This window comes from Kryptolebias marmoratus, linkage group LG3, assembly GCF_001649575.2.
Source record: "Kryptolebias marmoratus isolate JLee-2015 linkage group LG3, ASM164957v2, whole genome shotgun sequence".
Classification (NCBI taxonomy): Eukaryota; Metazoa; Chordata; class Actinopteri; order Cyprinodontiformes; family Rivulidae; genus Kryptolebias; species Kryptolebias marmoratus.
In genome coordinates this window covers 6,043,291-6,064,350 of record NC_051432.1, presented here as the reverse complement: position 1 = coordinate 6,064,350, position 21,060 = coordinate 6,043,291, and the positions used below count along the sequence as shown (strand labels likewise).

At 41.0% G+C, this 21,060-nt stretch overlaps 1 protein-coding gene across 3 annotated transcripts in view; it reads left to right on the top strand.

Annotated features, from left to right (window-relative positions):
* LOC108244323 (phospholipid phosphatase-related protein type 5-like) overlaps nt 1–21,060 on the top strand; it is a 69,305-nt gene that overhangs the window by 31,635 nt on the left and 16,610 nt on the right. Inside the window, exon 3 of one of the 3 annotated variants that reach the window (XM_017430431.3) lies at nt 2,132–2,320. In XM_017430431.3, the coding sequence (XP_017285920.1) occupies nt 2,132–2,320 (189 nt within the window). Of the gene's footprint in view, nt 1–1,576; nt 2,321–21,060 lie in introns of those variants that run through there. The other 2 variants (XM_037974569.1, XM_017430430.3) reach the window with 2 other exon arrangements.

The following is a 21,060-nucleotide window of genomic DNA, read 5'->3' as shown; positions in this document are numbered from 1 at the left end:
GACACGCTGGAGGGACTATGTTTCTCGGCTGGCCTGGGAACGCCTTGGGATTCCCCCGGAGGAGCTGGCCCAAGTGGCTGGGGAGAGGGAAGTCTGGGTCTCCCTGCTTAGGCTGCTGCCCCCGCAACCCGACCCCGGATAAGCGGAAGAGATGGATGGATGGATGGCTATGGTTGTCCTCATACTGAAGGAGATTTTTTTCAAATTTGCTGCAATCTAGCCAGGTGGTGAAGGTTGTGGAGTTCTAACAGGTGGTAGAGGTCCTGGAAAGTAGCAGGGTAGTCATCCAGTGTGTAGGGGTCCGAAGGAACCAAACCTAACAAAGCTAAAACCTAACACGGAAGCTCACATATTTGTGTTTTAAAAGTGGCGCGAAGGCGATTTAAATCGGTGTGGGCGACATTTCATTGACAGTTTTAATCAGAACTGCAAGGGTCTCCTGTTTCGACGCTGAGCTTGACGCTGCAGTGTCATTTTCAACTCAAGGGATGGTCCAAACAGTCCGTGAAGTTGAGGCCATGACGGAAAATGAAGCAGACACATTTTAGTTGCTAGTTGGTACTTGCTGAAGCATTCGACAGCTCATCGAAACGGTGAGTAAAGGTCAGCAGACTCAGAGGGTGCCTTGTCCCATTAGGCAGCATTACCAGCACTTAATGGAGCTGGATAGGGGTCACATTGTGAGTTTTACATGAGGCTGGGGGAGGGGGGGGGTTGTATGTCTCAGTGTACAGATATCACATGTCAGATTGAACCAAAGGGGACCTGAGGGCACCCATATTTATTTTGAGCTGTGAGAGCAGTAAAAACACTTGTACGTCTAAAAACATCACTTTTCCAGCAGTTATTTTGGTGCAACAGTTCACAAGGTAGTTATGCAGTCTGACGTCTCGCAGAGGGCTTTTTAATTTGGTCATATCAGTTTTTTTTAATACAAAATCTTGTGACTCATTGTTATTTTTTTTGTTAACTTTTTTTGATGATATGATCTGCACTTTGGATACTTTATGTTAGCTACAATGCAACACGCTGTAAGCTCTCCGAGGAGCCGCCAATCTGCTGAAATGGCACCAAACACTCGCCCTCTCTGTCCCCGCAGCTGTGAACCGGCTCAGCCCGCCGTCAGACGCGCCTCGTGTTCTGCCGCTGATAAATGTTGTCTTTCAGATACGATGGAAGTTCATCAGGCAAACATTCAGGCTGCAGATTATGGTGAAAATAATCAGCAGTGTTTGAACTTGCATTCGGTATTAATTGGTGCAGTTTTAGGTCACTCTCAAAGGGCAAATGGATATGAAACGTCAGGTTTGAATTTTCAAACAGAGAGGGCTATGGATTGTGGTTATTTGTTGTTGTTGTTGTTTTGTATGGAATGAAAAAAAAGACATACCGTACGTGTGCTGTTTAATAAAACGAATAATTAGTAGCAGTGCATCTGTCTCATCTGTGCAGAAAAGCAGGATTTTACTGTTACTGGTTTCTCTGTTCACACATACAATCTGTTCTGAAATACTGATGAATATTTTGTATTTTATGCTTCACGACTCGTACTTTTATGCAGCTGTATTGTTATAAATGTCAGAACAGCGCTAACTTCAGTTCTGCAGAAATCCACAGACGCATATGTAATTCTTCTTGTCTCATTCCCTCTGCTCATCCCAGGTCTTTTTCTTTTCTTTTTTTTTTAACTCTCATTCTCTCCTCTCACCCATCTGTGTCTCCCCCTCACCCTTCTTCAGTTCCTCTTCTGCTCCTCCATAAAGCGTTATTTCTTTTTTTAAGCCGGCTCCATTTGTTTCCCTCCCCTCCTACTCTGAGCGCTGACACTGCTGAAGGGATCTCTCACTCTCAGTCTGCTTTCTTTCCTGCTCTCCAGCTTTTTCCTTATCTGTCTCCTTCCATCTGTGTCTTTACTTCCCTCCCTCTCTCAGCCCTCTTCCCGTACTATCTCTCCATGCACAAATGGCTCACTTTGCACATTACGGGAGCATCCATCATTTTGCGCTGTGAAGAGAGGGGGGGAAAAAAAAAGAAAACAATATTTTCTACTTTTGTTCCTCGGCTGCCTTTTTCTTTCTCCAACTCCAGCGGACTCGATTCTGACGCTGCGACCAATATGTTTTATTTCCAGCTGGTCATCATGGCAGGGACCGTTCTGCTGGCATATTACTTCGAGTACACGGACACGTTCCCCGTGCACATCCAGGGCTTCTTCTGTTTTGACAAAGCCTACTCAAAGCCATACCCGGGACCGGAGGACAACAGTAAGGCGCCACCTGTCCTTGTCTACTCCCTCGTCACCGCCATCCCCACTGTGACGGTGAGTCAACTTGCTTTTAAAAGAAAAGAAAAAAAAATCTTCCACAGGTGCTTGTTGCGCACGTCTACCTTTAACAGACATAAAAATAGCCTACGCTCCTGTGCACACATGTGAGACAGATGGGGTAGTTTGGTCCCATCTACACGTGGCGAAGGAGGAGGGGGCATATGTGTAGGTGTGCGCCCTCGTGGTGCTCACTGCTCTGTTCGTGGGGATGCGTTTTCTGTCATAACCATGGCAACGGGCACTATATTTGTCCTCCACGGAGCAGACAAAGATAGACTCTGCTCTTATTCTAAATTGCACACTAAAAGAAGCCAATGAAACATGAACGGAATGCACAAATGCACAAATTTATTATTTCCCCCTTTACACGAGACTTAAAAAATGCACAGGAAGTGTCGTTAATAATTAAACAGTGCTACAGATTTGGAAAATGTAGGTCACAGTGCATAGCGCTGAGCATCGATATTCATTTGCTCCATTTGAGCCATTTCCGTGTTGTAGAATGTCACCAAAACTAAACATTGTTTAATTGTTATTATAAGGTAATAAACTGAATTCCATCAGAGTAGAAGTCGTACTTTCTCATCAGTGTGGCAGGATATGATCAATAATAAAACACAGCCTCACATCTTCATCAAAGCTCTGCATCCAAGAGTTCATGTTTGACCCCTGGGCCTCATCGCTTTGATCTTATGCATCTGAGTGGCGAAACGACACGTCTGCCTCTGAGCCGTGCTTGAAAACATCCCACGCCCCTCCATATCACAAGAACGTACACAGAAACAACACACACCATGTGCTGCACAGGCATGTTAGAAGTGGCGATTAAAGAACTTCACGAATTCAAGACTCAGCATTCCTTGAAGGACTGCACATCGCCCACTGCTGTTCAGGTTAGAGCTTTAAACTAAAATCATCTCCCGTTGAGAAATGATGGCGTTAAAGCTGTTTCGGTCAAACCTGAAAAATAACCCTACGCACAATCCCAACTGTGGGACTTTGATTAAAATCCGTCCAGTGGTTCATGAGATATTTTGCTAACAGATCGACAGGGTTGACTCTAAGAGTTAAAGCCAAAGTTTGAAGCAGAGATCCTGGATAATGAGTAGCACTCACAGTATGTGGTGGGGATGACGCTCAACTACTACCTCGACCGAGCTTTTCAGGTGGTGGCTCTGAGGCTTTGGAACGCTCTCCCACTCTCCCTAAGACTCCACAGACTTTTTAAAGAAACATCTAAAGACATTTTTATTCAGACAGGCTTTTACCTAATTTGATGGCTGCCTTTATTTACTTTTTTCTCTGTGAAGCATTTTGTGAAAGGGGCTATAGAGACAAAATTTACTTACTTACTACACCGAAATCCGGCTCAGTGTCTGCTAATTTTACTGAGTTATAGACATTTTTGTGTTTGATAAGCTTGATTAGCTGTAGAGGCCATCTTAAATTGTATTGACTCCAGAATTTAATCAGTTGTAGATGTGCATCCAATCTTTATTTACTGGATGTTTCATTAAAATCTATCCAGTCGTTTATGAGACATTTTGATAACAGACAAAGTGTTAAATCAAATAGTTTACAGCAAAGTTTTAAACAAAGCTCTCATGTGATCAGATCATGCTTGGAAGATAAGTTAGGCAAGGCTTTCTGCTATCAGTGTACCTAGTTTTAGATCTGTATCTGTAAAACTGACTGGGTTGAAGCCAGTTTTGTGTTTGCCGAATTTGATTAGCTATGGCGGCCATCTTGAATCGAATTAACTCTTAACAGTTAGTCACTTATAGATGTTCATCCAGTGATTACTTTCAGAGAGTTTCATCAAAATCAGTACAGTGGTTCCTGAGATATTTTGCTAACAGACAGATAAACACACTCAGACACAGTTAGAGGCTTTGCAGCAGCAGGCAACAGCTACTTTATAAACATATGAATTAATACGAATGTCGTCTACAAGAGTTTAAAGTCTTTAAGAGGAAATCCTTTTTTTTTTTAAATGCGTAACAAATGCACAGATGCATGTGTGTAGGTTTTGTGTGCGGCCATTATTTTTTTTTTATTCGTTCCCAGCACACGCTCAGATGTTTGCAGGTATGGAAGCTGCTCCGTGCAGCAGCTGAGCGCTGGGGTTTTACCTTCAGGATAACCCCGTTTTTTAATCAGACCATCTGTGTTCTCTCCTGTTCTGAGACTCTGCTGTTTCCCACGTCTTTGTCCAGATGTAACAAATATTTGCAAAAATTTTTCCTTAGGTCTCGACTCAAGGCTTTAAAGCTGAAACAAGAAATGGGTGCTTTTTTAACCTTGTGTAGTGTGGTGACAGCTCAAGATCATTTTTCTTTTCTTTTTTCCCAAACCTACATTTGTCTTTCATTTATGACTGTTAGACACAATATGTTAGACATCTGCAGAGACCAGGGTTCCCAAAAGCCATTAAAAGATTTAAACGGAAGAATTTATACGGACATTGTGAAATATTGCTTTGTTAAAGATTACTTCTCAAAAAAAGTAGAAATGGAGTAATGTGCAATTTGACATGTTTACAAACTGTTTTCAAAAAAGCTTTGAAGTAAATTCAGGGTGAAATAACAAAATTCTACTCGGTGAATTTGCTGCAAGCCCTCTGGAGGGGTCTTTCTGGACACAGAGATTATCTTCTAAGCGTCTAAATTATAAAGTTAAGAAAACATTCTGCAAATTAACTATAGCCATATTTGTTAGTCTTAGGGTGCGACCTTAAAGTTGGTGCTCAATCACAGCAGTGCCACAGGGGAGAGATTTTGTTGCAAATTCTCTGAAAAAAACACTTGTATGCCGTTGTTTTAGTGCTCCTGCTTCAGTAAATACTTCTTTACTTGTAAATTTGGATCTAAAATATGGAAGATATTGTTTCTCTTTTAAAGTACAGTTCTATAGAAAGGTTATGGACAATCAATATCTTACTTGTTGTAGATAACGCTTTGAAAAACCTCAGTTTAGAGAAATAGAGATTATTTTTAATTGTATTGATGAGCTAAGAATGAGTCCAAACAGGCAGGACCAAAGTGGATCGCTCCCATCTTAAAGCAACTTTAGAGAAGTTGAGAACATTTTGTAGTGCTCCATAATCTTTTTTTTTTAAACTTTTAGGGTGCTGTCAGGTTTGCATCACACATTATTTTTTCAAGTGAACAGTATTTGCAAGTGAAAATCTTTGCAGCAGCAGCTAGCTGTAGCAGCACATCTGCAGCGTGGGGCATTTCCTGCAGGAATGTTAAAACGTTTCTGCTGGAATAACTGTGCAATGCAAGGTTAAAGGGGTTTTGTGTGTCTTTAGTTTGTTTTTCTCTGATCTGAGTCCTGTAGGTAGTTTCTTACTTTTCTGTGTGTTTTAGGGTCGTGGGACGGATAAATTGTCATGTTCAAGTTCACTAACTTCTAAACAAACCGTGAAACCTGTAAAACCACAAACATCACCTCCTGTTAACGGCAGTAAAGCAGAAAATAGACTACAGACTGCTTTGAATCAAATCACTTCTAACTCTGAGCTAGACGATTGTTTAGGAACCGTCACTAAAGTAACATGAGGATAGAAATGATCCCAAATTATACAAGCTGGCTTGTTTCTACTTGAGCTGTTGGAATGACATTGAAAGAAGATATCAATGTCTGGTTCAAAAATATACGATGGGATTTAGATAAAAGCAGACAACTCCTATTGTTGTGATTGAATATTAGTCTACAGCCTCATTTTTCAATTAATAGATGGTCTCTTTTACTCATCCAAACTGAAAACAAATATTCTAACCACTTAGTAGCTTCATGTTTTTTTTCCCGCTTTGTCTGGCTCTGGCATTCTTTGTTTTTGATTTTCCCAGCCTTTTTCCATAGTTTCCCTCAGCCTCAGTGTCATTTGTCAGATCCACGTCTTGCCCTGGACCTGAGTCCTTCCATGGGTTTTGTTTAGTAAATTCATTAATAAAGGGCTTGAATTTATCCTGCCTGCCTGTGGCTTCGTGCTTGCCAGCATTCTGGGACTGATTTTAACCCCCGTGTGACAAGAGACAGCTATGAAACTTTTGAGACTGGAGTTGTGTTAAGAAGGTAGAAGTCCACTTTGGTTTTTATGCTTTGCTTGGACTACCCTTTAGCCTGTCAGTCCAGTTAGAATTATAGATACTCATTACAAAGTCATGAGGACCCAACAAAAAAATAAAATAAAATAAGAAACAAAATCTGCACAATATTTTTCTCATATCGATATTAAATGTGTCCCTAATTAATTGTTTTTTAACTAAATATGTGACCGGTGCCAGCTACCACGTGTGTTTGTTACCTACGGAAACAGCCGAAGTGACTGAAAATAGGTCGACATTAAACTTATTTGTTTACCTACACAGATTATGACCAGGCTAGTGTAGGTCAGTCATGTGACTCAAACTTCCACATGGTTCTTGGTCAATTCAGCTGAGTGTTGTGTTTACATTGAGTGTGTACCCACATTTCAGAATTGCATATCGTGTATCTGGAAAACTACTGGAGTAAACTCTTTCAAACGGCACCCTTTGATATAGTTCAGGATAGCCTTTTTATGACTGATTTCATATTTTGCATTGACTATTTCTCCAAACTGAGGTGATTCAAAACCTATCTACAATAGGTAAGATATTAGTTGTTCATAACCTTTTTTACAGAATCCCACATTAAAAGATCTGAGCTGTACTCTTAAGACTGACCTGTCTGATTGGTGCTGCAGAGAACTTCAACTTTCCAGGAATTATACAATACGTGCATATAAAAAGAACCTCGTAAAGAAGTCCATTTATTCCTTACAGCTCAGAGAACATGATAACTTAAAGCCCCTGTCAGTCGTATTAATGTGTCTGACATTTGGAGTGTCACAAATCAAGAAGGAGGACCTGCAGTAAATGCAGGATGAAAACAGGCAGCAAGATGAGAAAACAAATGATTTTTTTTTTTCAATAGAACAAAATCAATGGCACTTCTGCAGCAGGGAGACAAAAACAAGTAAAACAGAAAACTGGAGTGAGGCAGAAACAAAGCAGCACAACTAAAACGAGGCTCTGGCGCTGAGTGACAGAAACAAAACAGGAGCTGCTGAGAATAATCTGGAATCCAGGTGTGGGGGTAATGAATCCAGGTGAGAAAATGAGGATCAGCCAATGGGGTGGTGAAAAAACAATCTGGAGACTTAATGAGACTATTTCAAGTCATTAGGAAAGTGGCAGGTAACAGATAAAACCAGACTCAAACATCAAAAATTAAACTAAATGCATAAATAATGAGGCTCCACTGTGTCTGAAAAAGCAAACGCTAAACATTACAGACCGGGGGGGATGTTTTCTTAGCTGTCTTTTTTGTTCAGCAACGTTCATAATGTCACATGAAGCCTGTGAATGATTTCAGAAGGTGAGCGTGAGAAACTCTGAGGTGGAGAAACTCCCAGTTTCAGAGCAGCTGATCAGAGTAGGCTCAGTTTGCTGTGTTTATGTTCACTCTGATTTAACTGTGTGTGGGGGTAATAGAAAAACCATGGCAACAAGCGAATAAGAAGCAGCTTTTAATCCGCTGGAGCGAGAAATGTGATTGCTGCCAATGGAGACCATGAACAGGAGCGATTAAAAACAGTCAATAAGTTAAAACTTTAACGTTTAATTGAGCGTAGTCACTATTCATTTACCCAACTTGAACTTTTATTCATGAATGAATCTTGCTGAAATCGTACTGTTTTGACTTAGACACATAAAATCAACTGTAACCTTTTTAGGGAAAAATTGAGAATCTATAGAAATATTAACGAGCACGCCCACTTGATCCTGCAGAGGGTTGCGAGGAGCTGGTGCCCATCTCTAGCAGTCAACATGAGAGCGGTGGGGTACGTCCAGTTCATCACAGGGCCACATGGACATGACCAAGAACAAATACACTCACATCTAGGGCTAATTTAGATTTCCAAATTAACATGGCAGCATGATGGATTAGTGATTAGCACTGTTCCCTCACAGCAAAATGGTCCTGGGCTCTTTCTGTGTGGAGTTTGCATGTTCTCCTTGTATTTGCGTGGGTTCTCTCTGGGTATTCCGGTTTCCTCCCACAGTCCAAAAACCTGTGTGTTTTAGGCTGCCTTCAGGCCCAGGCCTCCCTTGGAAAAGAGATCTGTGATCTCAGTGGGGTTTGCAAGGTTAAATAAAGGGTGAATTAAAAAAAAATAAAACATAACATCAGTGTTTTTTGACTGTGTGATGAAAACCGTAATACCTGGAGAAAACCCACACATGCACAGGGAAAACAAGCGAACTCTACATATAAAGGTCCCTTCAGAATCCAGCTCCTTAAAACAAAATGTAAATTGTTGCTTCATTATAAAAGTTGTTGTAAAAAAAAAAGTGAAGAAAAACCTGCTTTCCCAGACACTCACCACCCTGACGTCACAGCACTGACGCTTCACATTAAGGTGTCTCTGCTTTCAAATCTTATCTGTGCAAGCGTTTTACTGTGGAGTTCACACGGTCTCCCAGTTCAGGTGTGGGTTTTCCAGCTTCCTCCCGTGGACCGAACCGTGCTTCCCCCTCAGCTCCCCTCCTTGGCCAGCTCCTTTCGTAGCTGCTGCCTGGAAACTTGTGATTAATTTCACTCAGTTGGGAACCTTCCTAAGAAAAGAACAGGCTATTGGATCGAACCCCTGGAGTTTGTGGAAGAAAACCCACCTGTAAGCTAGTTAGGTTCACAGTGTGTCACCATGGTAACAGAGTCTGTTCCCATGGTTACCAGGACAACTGACTCAGATTTTAAGTTGACTCTCTTTTGGAAATGGAAGACCCCCGAGTTTCCTCTTGTTGGGGTCAGCAAATAAAAATTGTCAAATGATTAGGACTTTTACAGCTTTTTGTTTTCGTGGTTTAACAGTTTATTGCACTTGAGACCTTTTTCTTTCTTTTAAATTGTAGGCAGAACTCTAATTTTCTCTCAGTAAAAGTTCCATTTGACCTAAAATCGAGCCTGCAGCCTGCAACCTTCTTTGGTCTTTTCCAGGCCTAAACGAAGCTGTAAGATTTTAATAGCACACAATATTGTGTGTCTACGCATGTGTGCTTTATTTGAAAATGCTGAATATTAAAGAGGAACTAAGAGCTTAAGTGAAACAGAGATACTTATGGGGCACTTGGCAAAAATGCTGCAGGTTTCAGTGTTTCAGTAAAGGTAAGCATGTGGGTGGATGATGGTGCACATCATCTCCTCCACAGTTGCTGAAAACAGTTTCTGTGTGTGCAGATGGAGCTAATCTGTGTGTGTGTGAGAGAGAGAAAGAGAGAGCTAGTATCTGAGCATTAAGTACCTGAAGGCAGTCTCTATGACTCTCTACAACTCTAATTCATTTGCACACAAACACGCAGAGCAGGTTGCAGCCTTCAGCACTGTTTCTGAACAGCTCCAAACACGGTGCAAGTGACATTTCAACACAAATATCACTTGACAGCCTTGTTAAGAGTAAAGTGTTGTTTGAACCATTTACTTATCCTTTGTTTGTGTGCATTAGAGGGCATGCATTGTGTAATGTGAACCTTACGCTGATTGCACGCCCCAACCCACCTGTCAGGCGGCGCAGTTCAGCCTCGACCAATCAGAGGATCAAATGGTAATTGCAGGCTTGAGATTCCCGTGGCACAGTGTGAGCCGCCGCTGCCGCCGCCGCTCACGGAGACTCCCACTGTGCCAGACAAACGTACACACTCGTAAACACGAGCGACAGGATGTAATGCAGCGAGCGAGCAAAGTTTAGAACGTGAGGTTTTATTTTTTGCACCTTTTTTTTATAATGAGGGTTAGAAGTATGATGCTAAATACTGTTACCCTCGAGAGCTCCGTTTTAACGCTGCTAAATATAAGCCTCTCTGAACGGCGTGAGAGGCAACGTGAAAGTGCTCTTTGAGAGGGGAGAGACAGAGTTCAAAATGCAGCAATGCAAAAAGAGGGAGAGAGTAAGAAACTGAAAACAGCAGCAGATTAAAGCTAGCTGTCTTTGAAAGTGTGCATAGCGCTCACTCTTTTAGACTAAGGTCATCTTAGTCAGACCTTGTAATTAATGTTATGTCCAATGTGTTGTTAATGACCCTCAGCTACTACCACGTCAAATTTTAGCTCAATATCTGTAAATTATACAAATTTTAGTCATTGTTGCTTTGGCTAAGGTCAATTACCTGTGGTGGCCATCTTGAATTGTGTTAATGCCAGAAGTTAATCAGTTGTAAATGTACATCCAGTGATTACTTTATGAGAGATCTATTAAAACCCATCTAGTGGTTCATGAGATAATTTGCTAACAGAGTTGACTGTGACAGTTTTTTAAAATTATTTTTATTTAGCCTTCATTTTATCAGGAAGGTCCCATTGAGATAAATCGTCTCTTCTTCCAGGGAGTCCTGGTCATGATGGCAGCTAAATATCAAATCAAGAACAATCATATAAAAGTCTCAATAGAGGAGAATTAGCTTCAGTAAAAGACAAATATGACGTTATCACCCTTTTGGCTTTTTTTTTGCGATTACAAAGGAAAAGTAAATACCTCCAAAAAAGACTTAACAGCAAAAGGACGGGAATGGTTGGATCGAGCAAACAAGAGGCTCTGTTCAAAGTCTCCCAGAGGCTGCTCGCTTCTCCAAGTTTGTTTGCTGATATCTGTTGAAGCTTTGGACGAGCCCTCATGCATAATGCATCCTCATGTGACAGAGCGATGGAGATTGGGCCAAGTCGTGACTGATAGACCACATTATCCAGTTATGCCAGAGTTTATAGACGGAGAGCTCCAGCTGCATTGTGCTGTTGTCAAATCTTCAAAACCAAATGAAAAGATGAATAGGGACAATAGCTGGAGTTGGAAACGAAAGGCTCTAGTAAAATGAGACGAGACTTAAATAAATGCGGCCAGGTGAAAACGGCAGCATTTTGTGTTTTTAATGGTTTGGTTTAACTAATGATTCATGATGAATCTGCAAGATCAAGATAAACAATGATTCATCTGTCAATTGTTGATTTATCTGTTTTCTTTTTAAAAAAGATTTCATGATATTAAAATTTATGATATGCAAACACATTGTGATTGTGATAATCTTGTAGCTAAATTCACAATCCTGAAAAAAAAGCCCAGAAAAGTCCGGCTTTTTATCATTTTGTTTCCATCATGGAAACAAACATTATGATCCTAAAGCTTACATTAAGTTTTTCTTTCTCAACCATACCAACCTTCAACTGAAATAAATGTACAAAACGCAAAATCTATAAAAACAACTTATAGATAGTTGTTAATATTTTTATGATTTAAGTGAATATTGGTTAACGGTATTGCTGGAATCACTTTGAGAGTGATCCCTGATAGAAAAGAAGAAAAGACTGCCTGTCTAAATATAGCTCAGGTTATATTTTTTCCTCTAGCAGGAAGATGGACAGCCCCAGAGCTGAAGTTTCACACAGTTTAAATGAAATCATTCATATCTGAACTATAGGAATAAAAAAATCACTGAATACCTTATGTTGTGTATTCCTTCTGCTTTTGTTATTTGACCTAGATGAAACAGTTATTAACGTGGTTTTGAAGGTTTAATCAAAAGTTACACTGAATATTTAAACAGCCACTGACTTCTGACCACCGAGCTACCGCGGCCCCACTTCTTGTGGAGTATAAATCCAGTTTAAGATTGTAAAGATTGTCAGAGAAAGTCTTTTAAACAAAGCTTATCAGCAAGAGGGAAAAAGGTCACCAGCCTTTGTCAAAGCTAGCGAGGCACACCACTCAGAGGGCAGTGTGACCTGGCATCAAAATGAGATCAGACAGAAGACCTGTCAATAAATTTGAGCTTCCATCACTTTGTTTTTGTCATGGGAACGTGCACTTGTTGTATGAAGTGTGGTAAGGGTAAGGTGTCTCAGGGATTCAGAAAAAAGCAGGAACAACTACATGTTGAGTACTAAAAGCGTATCAGCGTCATAATTGCCTTCACACTGAAGGAGGTTTTCTAAATTTGCCAGGGTCCAGCCATGTTCTAATAGATCGTGGAGGTCGTGGGGAGGATAGTGAGGTCATCGCCCAGTGTGAAGAGGACTTTGGGGTTATTGGTGATTCTAAATTGTCGTTGCGAGTGTGTGTGTGTTCAGAGGTGTTGTTGTATGTGTGCCTGTGTCTGTGGCCCTTTGTCAGACCGGCAATCTGTCCAGGGTAAAGGTCACCTCTCATTCAGTTACAGCTAAGCGCTACAGCAGACTCCGCCCCTCCCCCCCACCCAGGACCCAAAAAGAGAAAGCCAGAATAGAAATGCAAAAGCAAGTAGATCATGTATTTTATCCCAAAGGAGTCCTGTTTCCCGTATCATTGTAAAATATTATTTCTGCGGACAGAGATGTCCTCCTTATTGTCTCCAGCACTGAGCCACTCTTGTGTTTATATCAGTGTTATCTCTGAGTCACTGTCTCTTATATTGCTGCCCCAACAGATGGCTGCGAGGAAAATTACATTTGCCACTGCTGTCTGCAAAAGTCGGAGTATTTCTCCAGATGATCAGACTCTGAGTCGTACTGGAAGTCCGAGGGCGAAGAGAAACAGTGAGAGCACAGCCCCCTGCGGTGCTCTTGTCCTGCTGACCACCTGCTCAGACACATTAGCCTTTAGCTGAGCAAACTGTTGGGGAGTCAGCAGAGGCATTCACACACATTTTGTGGAGCTCCTCAGACATCAGTATGTGATATTGCCAACAACAAAGAAAAGAAAAACAAACTATGAGGCACTGTAATGGAAAAACGCCACACGATTGTTGCACTTTTGAAGCGATTTGAGGGGAAAATGGTGTAAACTATCAACAAGGTAGCTCTCTATAGAAAATGTTGTGGTTTTTCAAGGAGATAGACTCAGAAATTGGACATTAACCAAAACTAGCAAAGGTGCAGATGAAGCAAATCTCTGAGGATAAAAACAACCGGACCAACAGGTTAAACTCAATTCTTCCAAACAAATAAATTATAATTAATTTATGAAATGTGCATATTTTGCAGGATTTCAAATACAGACATTAAAAACCCCCAACATAAATTAGCTTATTTTTTTGTATTTCTTTTTCTCCAGTAGAAAATAATCTATTTTATGTTGGGGAACAAGTGCAGTGAAGTCACACCTGAGTCGATGCACAAGTTGCCAAGTCCACTTGTTATAATTGACTTTGGGCTTCTTTTGTCTGGGAATTTGCTGGAAAATTTGGCTAGTTTTGGGTTGCTTTCTTGAGGGGGGCTTGTTTAAAAAATGTAGTTGCTTATTTAGGCTAACTCCTGTGCGTCATATCTCTGTCCACTCAATGAAAAGTTTGTTCTGCATCTGTCAACAACCGCTGGATGGCAAAGACTTGCACCACCTGCGCCACTCTGCCTCTGATTAACTAGTACTAGTCGCCTCTTTTGGTTGATTTTCTTGGCCATCCTGAAAACAAACAGTGCTCCCTAAAATAATTTGGCATGAAATGCAGATATATTAAGATATAAATTAAGTGGCCTCTCTATCTTTCATTTTGAGGCCGCAGGGGAGGTGGTGGGTGCGTCGCTTTTTTTGTGCTCGTTCTCGTTGACCCGGTTGCTTGTTTCTCTTGCGATATCTAGCAACACTGGGTAGATGGGAGGGAAAACTGCAGGTGACTGTCAGTGAGAGAGGATCTGTATGTTGAATTGCTGCTTTCTTATATGTGGCATAACTCTCGTCTCTTCTCTTTCAAGGCGCATTAATGCAGCAAACACTCTTTGATAAACTCTCCATCAGAGAACAAATTAGTTTTTTTTGCTGTGAGATATTACAAACCTAGTTTTGACTGCTCAGTTACTGGATGTGTAAATCTTGTCAAAAAGGCCTCGTTGCTTTTTGCAGTTTGGGGAACAAAACTGTGCGCCCACTTTGTATTTCTCTGCGTGTTTTAGTGTGGAGTGAAGCTGTGATCCACGAACTGAGCTCACTTCTTTACAACTGACCTAAGTGTGTAAACACTTAAAAATATCCATATCTTGGTAAAAGCTTGACATTGTATATTGTTCCTTTTTTGTGTGTTGACATGACAGGAAGTCACTTATAAACTCAGCTTACCAGTGGAGATACTCACCTGCTAGCGTATACACGAGACTCCAGACAAAAACACCCATTCGCTTTCAAAATAAAAGCTCTGCAAAAGTTGGTTTTAAAATAATATTTGAGATAATAAAAATGCAAATTTTCATGCAGAATGATTTACTGCATATCTGATTTCTGATTTTTTTTTTTATTGTCTTCCCTCAGACCAGATGGAGATGGCTAATGGGCTAGAAGTGTCCCGTGAGTCATAAGATGCTCATGTGTGCTTTATATAGTTGCAGTCATGTGATGCAAGTCAGATTTTCTGAGGTCCAAGTCAGAAAAATCAACAAGAACACCCCCCAAAATTGAAAGTTTGACTCAAAAAGTTGGACATTCCTGACTAATCCCAACCTCAAATTTTGATATGGCTGCCTCACACATGAAACATTGTAATAAACCTTTAATTTTGACCTCTGTAAGCTTGTAGCTCCCTAATTCAGTCACATACACACAGAGTACTGTCCAGTTTCTATTAGTTAGCATGTTGCTACACTGTTTGAATGCTTAAAACGCAGAGAAATCCATTATCGGCTTGAACAGCTAATGCTAGTTAGCCTGCTCATGGAGTACAACAGTCAGCAAAGCCTGCTGTTTTTCTGACTTGCAGCTGGAGCATGATCAAGTCAGGTCTGAGGTCGTTCCCAGATCTAAGTTCAGACTTCTGAGGTGAATGGAACGCAACATTTGATTTGGTAAATTGTATTTGGAGCTGAGCGACGTCTCTTCTTAGCTTTATACGTAGCCAAGAAGATGTGTGAAGAAAAACTGCTGTCTCTTTTTTGACAAAACAAGCAAAATTGATCTCCTCCATAAACATTCTGCCACCGAGCACTAAGATGACTAAATTATCCCCTGTAGACGCCGCCTGCCTCGGTTTGCAGCAGAGTTCTGTGATTCTGATCGCTTTGATTAGATTTCAGAAATAATACTGTCAGCTCTAACCACAGCCAGCAACACCTTTTTTCCCCCCTCTCTGTTCTAAACACTTCTGGATGTGGAAATTGGTTTCCCTTTTCCTGCTCAGTCCCGCTGCAGACAGATGCAGATTCAGATTGCGGGTGGCTGCGGGTGAGCCGAGCGACAGCAGAGTTCTCATATACTGAAATGGCTCTCATTATGCTCCCTGACAGCACAATTGTTATGGTAATGTTAACAAATTATGTTGTTCAGAAAATCCAGGCTTTCCCTGTTCTCATTTAACGCCTTTCTCTACTCTAAATTTACCTTCTTTTGTTATTGCAATCAGAGTTGTCATAGCTGACAAGAAGCACAAAAGATATCACACACACACACATATACACACACACACATCCTGGAAACCAATGTGCAATCACACACTGTAAAGTGAGGCTGCAGTGGCATCTTTAAAGATCCTGGCAGCCTGGATCAGTTCATGTCTGCATCTTTTGCCTCTGACAGATTGAACTGATTGCAGTTATTTTGGGTGTTTTATCAGAGCTGGTAGCAAAGTGCGCATGCATACACAAGTAGAAGCACTGACCCTTACACTCACATACACACATCAGAATATGCCTACATGCAAATTGACCAGAAGCCTGCATGCAGTTAAGTCTTGGATCAATCCTTCACGAATAATGAAGGCGCAGATAGACAAACGCAGGAGGATTTAGCAGAGCGGAGGAAAAGATGTGACAGTGAAACTACCTAATTTTATTTTGCAAACAATGTATGAATTGTAAAGAGGTGAGAGGTCGTCAAGATCGTCTTTTGGCAACGTTTGTCAAATAAGGAGGAAAGGCAGATGTGATATGGGTGAAATCAGCCTGTAGAGGCAATCTAAACAAACCAAAAAAGTTAAACTCTTTTAACTCCTGAAGCCATCAAAAGAGAGAGAGTGATAGAGAGAGGTAGAAAAGCTCTTTTACCCCGGGTCAATTTGACCCAAAGGCCACAGGAGGGTTAAAGTGGAGATGTGGAGATTTATGGAAAGATTATGAACAATTATTATCTTACTTGTATTAGATGGCTCTTTTAAGAACCTCAGAGAAATAGTTTAATTCTGATCAGACTGACAAGCTAATGGCTAGTCCAAGCAGGACCGAGGCCAAAGTGGATTGCGTCGTAAAAACGCCACAGGAATTTATCTATGATTTTTTTTAAATGTAAGTTATTTTAAGAGGGCACAAATCCAGTAAGGTACTAATTTTATAGAACTGAACTTCGACAAATCTGAACTATCCCTTTAAACTGAATGTTTGATATTTCGATGACTTTCAACACATTCTTTGTACTCATGGAAAGGTTGTAAAGAAAATATAAAAATGTTTGACTGTGTAAATGTTTCAAACCGTTTGCTTTGTGTTTGGGGTGTGTGTGTGTGTTTTGACACTTGATATGATTTCAGGTTAATTTTTAGCTTGTTGTGGTTTGTTTGTGACTCTCTTTAGTCACTATATGTCACATATTTTATTATTATCTTTTCTTATGATTATTTTTCTCTGTATGCTTGATATCACACAGGTGAGCTTTGTTAATGTATTTTATGTCTGTGCCACTTTTTTGTCTCTTCATAAATGTCTCACATGTTCTCTCGTTTGATATTTATCCCGTCTGGCCTTTAGGTAAACATCTACTTCTGCACCGAATTCTGCCTGATGCCACAATTTGCAAAGTGTTAAAAAGATGGTAGCTGAATAGAAAGGAGCTAGTAAGTAGAGTTTGGGCAAGCTGTCCTGAGACTTGTCATTTTCCATTTGTGAGTCAGAATTTGCTCTGTAATAAAAACTGCAGGTGGCAGAAAGATGGAGAATGACAAGTCACAAGATACTTGTGCTACAGTGAGCTCCTTCGCCTTCAACAATCCTCACCGAGTAAAATCCTCAGTGTCCCGATGGATAAAACTCCTTTTTTTTCACCGCTGAAGATGCACTGCTCTCTCTGAGGCGACAGGTTCCTGCTGAGCTGGGTCTCAGATCGAGACTGTCGTCGTCAAAATCTGATCACAACAGCAGAGAGGCAAAGATGATTAGTTTGAAATCCCAGATACAGCAGATCAGACAGCAGTCTCCTTCAACAACATGATACGCATTTGATGATGAATGGGGATTTCAAGTGATCAGACTGAAGTTTTCCTCCAGGTCCTTTCAGCTAAATTGCAGAATGCTGGAGGATTATGATGGTCCTGAAAGGACCCAGTGGAGCTCGATGATGATAGTGCTGTTCGGCTAATGCAGTGTGAGCGTTGGATGAATGCTATTTATTGCCTGTGCACTTCAGGTCAGAAATAAACTTTTTCTGTTTTTTCACAGAGTTTCTAATGTAGAGACTTGCCCGATGATTTGAAACATCAGATATCATTTGAGAATTGGTACAAACATGAATATAACTTGGACCTGGTGTGTTTCATCACGGTACTGTCATTTTCTTTAGTTTACATCCTAGAATAACTGAGTATATTATATTTGTACAATAAGACTATGAACCTTTTAACTCCTTGCAGTGGCATGCTGGTGCCCTGAAGGCACCACTGAAAGAAAACACTGTTTCTCTTAAATGTCATACAAAGAAGGCTTTGGTTCTGAAGCAGAAAAGGTGAAACTCAGGTTAAGTTTGTGGGGAAAAAAAATAAAAAAAGTATTGTGTCTAAAACACATTAGAGAGAGAGAGAGAGTGAGCAAGAGAGAGAATAGGAAAATTAGAAAATGATTTGCTTGTTTCTATGTTAATGTGGGACAAGTTTCAAGTTCTGTTGAATGTATCAGGCAGTAACAACCCCACAGCTGCCAGGCATCGTGGAAACGGGGACAAACCCAGAGTGCAGACTCATCTTTAAGAAAACTAATTTATGAAAACAAAATAAACAAAAACAAAAAGGCTGACGTGGCAGCAAAATAAGAAACTAAGTTCAAACATGAGAAAACAAAGCGTGGAGCAAAAACAGCAGGGAACCAAGAACAACGAGCCAATGGAGTGTGGAGGAGATGACTGGATTTTTAAACAGAGGAGGTGATTGGAAAGTGGGCACAGGTGAAGCAATTAACAAGACTTGGGGCAGGTGTAGATGGGCGTGGCAGGAACACCAAAGAGTGACTGGGGAGGAGAAAATAGAGACAGCACAAAATGACATGATGAACAAAAACAAAGACACCTGAACAGAAAACGTGAAGACAATAAGAATAATAAACTAAAACACAAAAACGCTCAAAATAACACTTCACTCTGAAACAAACATTATAAATGAAAGTAGCATTCCTTAAAGAAATGCATATCTCCCACAGATTTTTATGTCAAAGTTTTAAACAAAGATCCCATACAACCTTTGAAGCCTGTTTCTCATTGGGCTGCAATCTTGATCTCGTGATGCAAGGAATTTAAAAGAATTAGCACAACAAATAGTATCCGAGTTGTTGTGAGACAGAAAGCCTGAGAAATGTGAGACAACTTTGGGAGGGGTTTGCAACTTATGAAACTAAATTGTGACTAATTTGAGACGACAGTGAGAACCAGACATTTTGGGCACGCGATGGCCCCATGTGACCCAGTCATTCTTGACTGCAGCAGCAGCAGCAAGGAGATCTGGTTTTTATCCAGGTTGGGGGTCCTCATCCAGCAGTTCCTGCACTTCTTCTCTGATGTCTGATGACAAATTGATTGCTGGTCTGGGGGGGGGGTGGCCCTGTATGGTCCGGATTTCTCAGTTGTCACACATGACAGTCGCAAGTGTCAAAACTTTCCTCTTTAGTTCGCAGGACGACGTGTTTGGGGTTTCTAAAAAGAATTTCAAATTTCCATTCCTCACCTCACAGAGCAGTTTTGCGCTTTGCCTCAGTCCATTTTAAATGAGCTTCAGCCCAGAGAAGACAGCAGTGTTTCTGGATGGTGTTCACATCTGGCTTCTTCTTTGCCTGATAGAGCTTGCAGTATTTGAGGACGGCACAGTGAGCTGTGTTTACAGACGGTGATTAGTAGAAGTGTTCCTGAGCCCATGCAGGGATGTCCAGAACAGAATCAGACCTGTTTTTAATGCAGAGCTGCCTGAAGATCTCAAGCATCTAATATTGACTTTCAGCCCTTTGTCCTTTCAGCTCAGAGAATTCTGCAGATTCTCGAAATCTTTTGAGGACTTTATGAACTGTACATAATGGGATGCTCAGTCTTCTCAATTTTTCATTGAGACACATTATTTTGTATTTGTTCAACTATTTTTACACAGTTTTTCACAGACTGGTGAACCTCTGGCTATCTTTACTTCTGAGAGATCCAGCCTCTCTAAGGTTCTTTTTTGAAACCCAGTCCTCTTACTGACCTGCTGCTAATTAACCTAATTAGTTCCTCCAGCTGTTTTTTATTTATACCACTTTATTTTGCAGCCTTTTGTTACCACTATCCCCAACTTTTTGGAGATGTGTTTCTAATATCGAATTCAAAATGATTATTGTGTTTCGTTGTGAATAAATTATAGGTTTGTGATATTTGCAAATCATTGCGTTCAGTTTTTTATTTACATTGTGTCCCAACTAACTAAAATTAGGGTTGTACATTCAATGATTACTTTCGCCAGCCTTTCATGATGGCGCACAATTATGAGCTTTAATCCGTGCAAGCGAAAGTCACGTCATTACCTTTCTTTGTCTGTCCATTTGTGTTTTGTCTTTATTCTCAGCTTCATTTAGGTGACTGTGGGAAAGTCAGAGACAGGGAGAACAGCAGACATGCAGGACGGTATGTGAGGAAATGCAATGCTTATGAGACGGAGCAGTGACAAGAGGAGCAGGGGTAATAGGGGATAATCACAGCTTTACCCTGCCACTGCCAATCACTCTGCACAGGGGATTGAGAGATGAAGAAGGCAGGCCGTGTAGCCCCGTGTTGGTGCCCCTGACCAGCTATCTGTTTCCACTCTGATAGCCTGTAAGGCATGTTCTAACCCTCACACGAGAACCCTAATCCTGCAGAACACTCATGCTGTGGAAGATTAGCGGCAAGGTCTCCTCCCACATTCAGCGAGGATCCCTCCCTCTCTTCCTAGGAGGAGGCAGATGGGGAGAAAAAAAAGTCTCAATTTAAGAAAAGGAAAGAAAAGGAGGTGAAGGCGATGGCAAAAAAAAAAGAGCATGAATAGAGCAAGGACAAGGAGACTCAAGTGCAGAGAGGAAAATGCAAAGAAACAAGAAAAGAAATCCGAAAAGAAGAATATTGAGGTCATACCTCAAACTGTAAACAAAATCTAACTGAGTATAACAGGATTTAAATGGTGTGAAAGGATTCTAGACAGCAGCACGGAGGCAAGTGAGGACAGTTTATATTTGTATGAGGAAAGAAAAATAAGAAGCCTCGTTTCTCCTCCACAAAGACCTGGAAACTGCCCTACAAAGCACAGAATAAAGGCAGGGTGAGATGGAGAGGAGGAGATGGATGGAAAGAGTGGGTGATGCTGAAGCTGGAGCCATTACATTGTCATGGTTACCATTGCTTAGTGAATGAGGAGGCTGCTTTTGTGGGTGTGTGTATGCGTGTGTGTGTGTCTGTGTGTGTTTATTGTGGAGCACAGGGCTTCCAATAACAGATGTCACGTGATGTGTGCAGAAGCTTTGCGTCCATTCTGTATGATCTCCGGAGTTTCTGTCGTTTGTTTTCACGA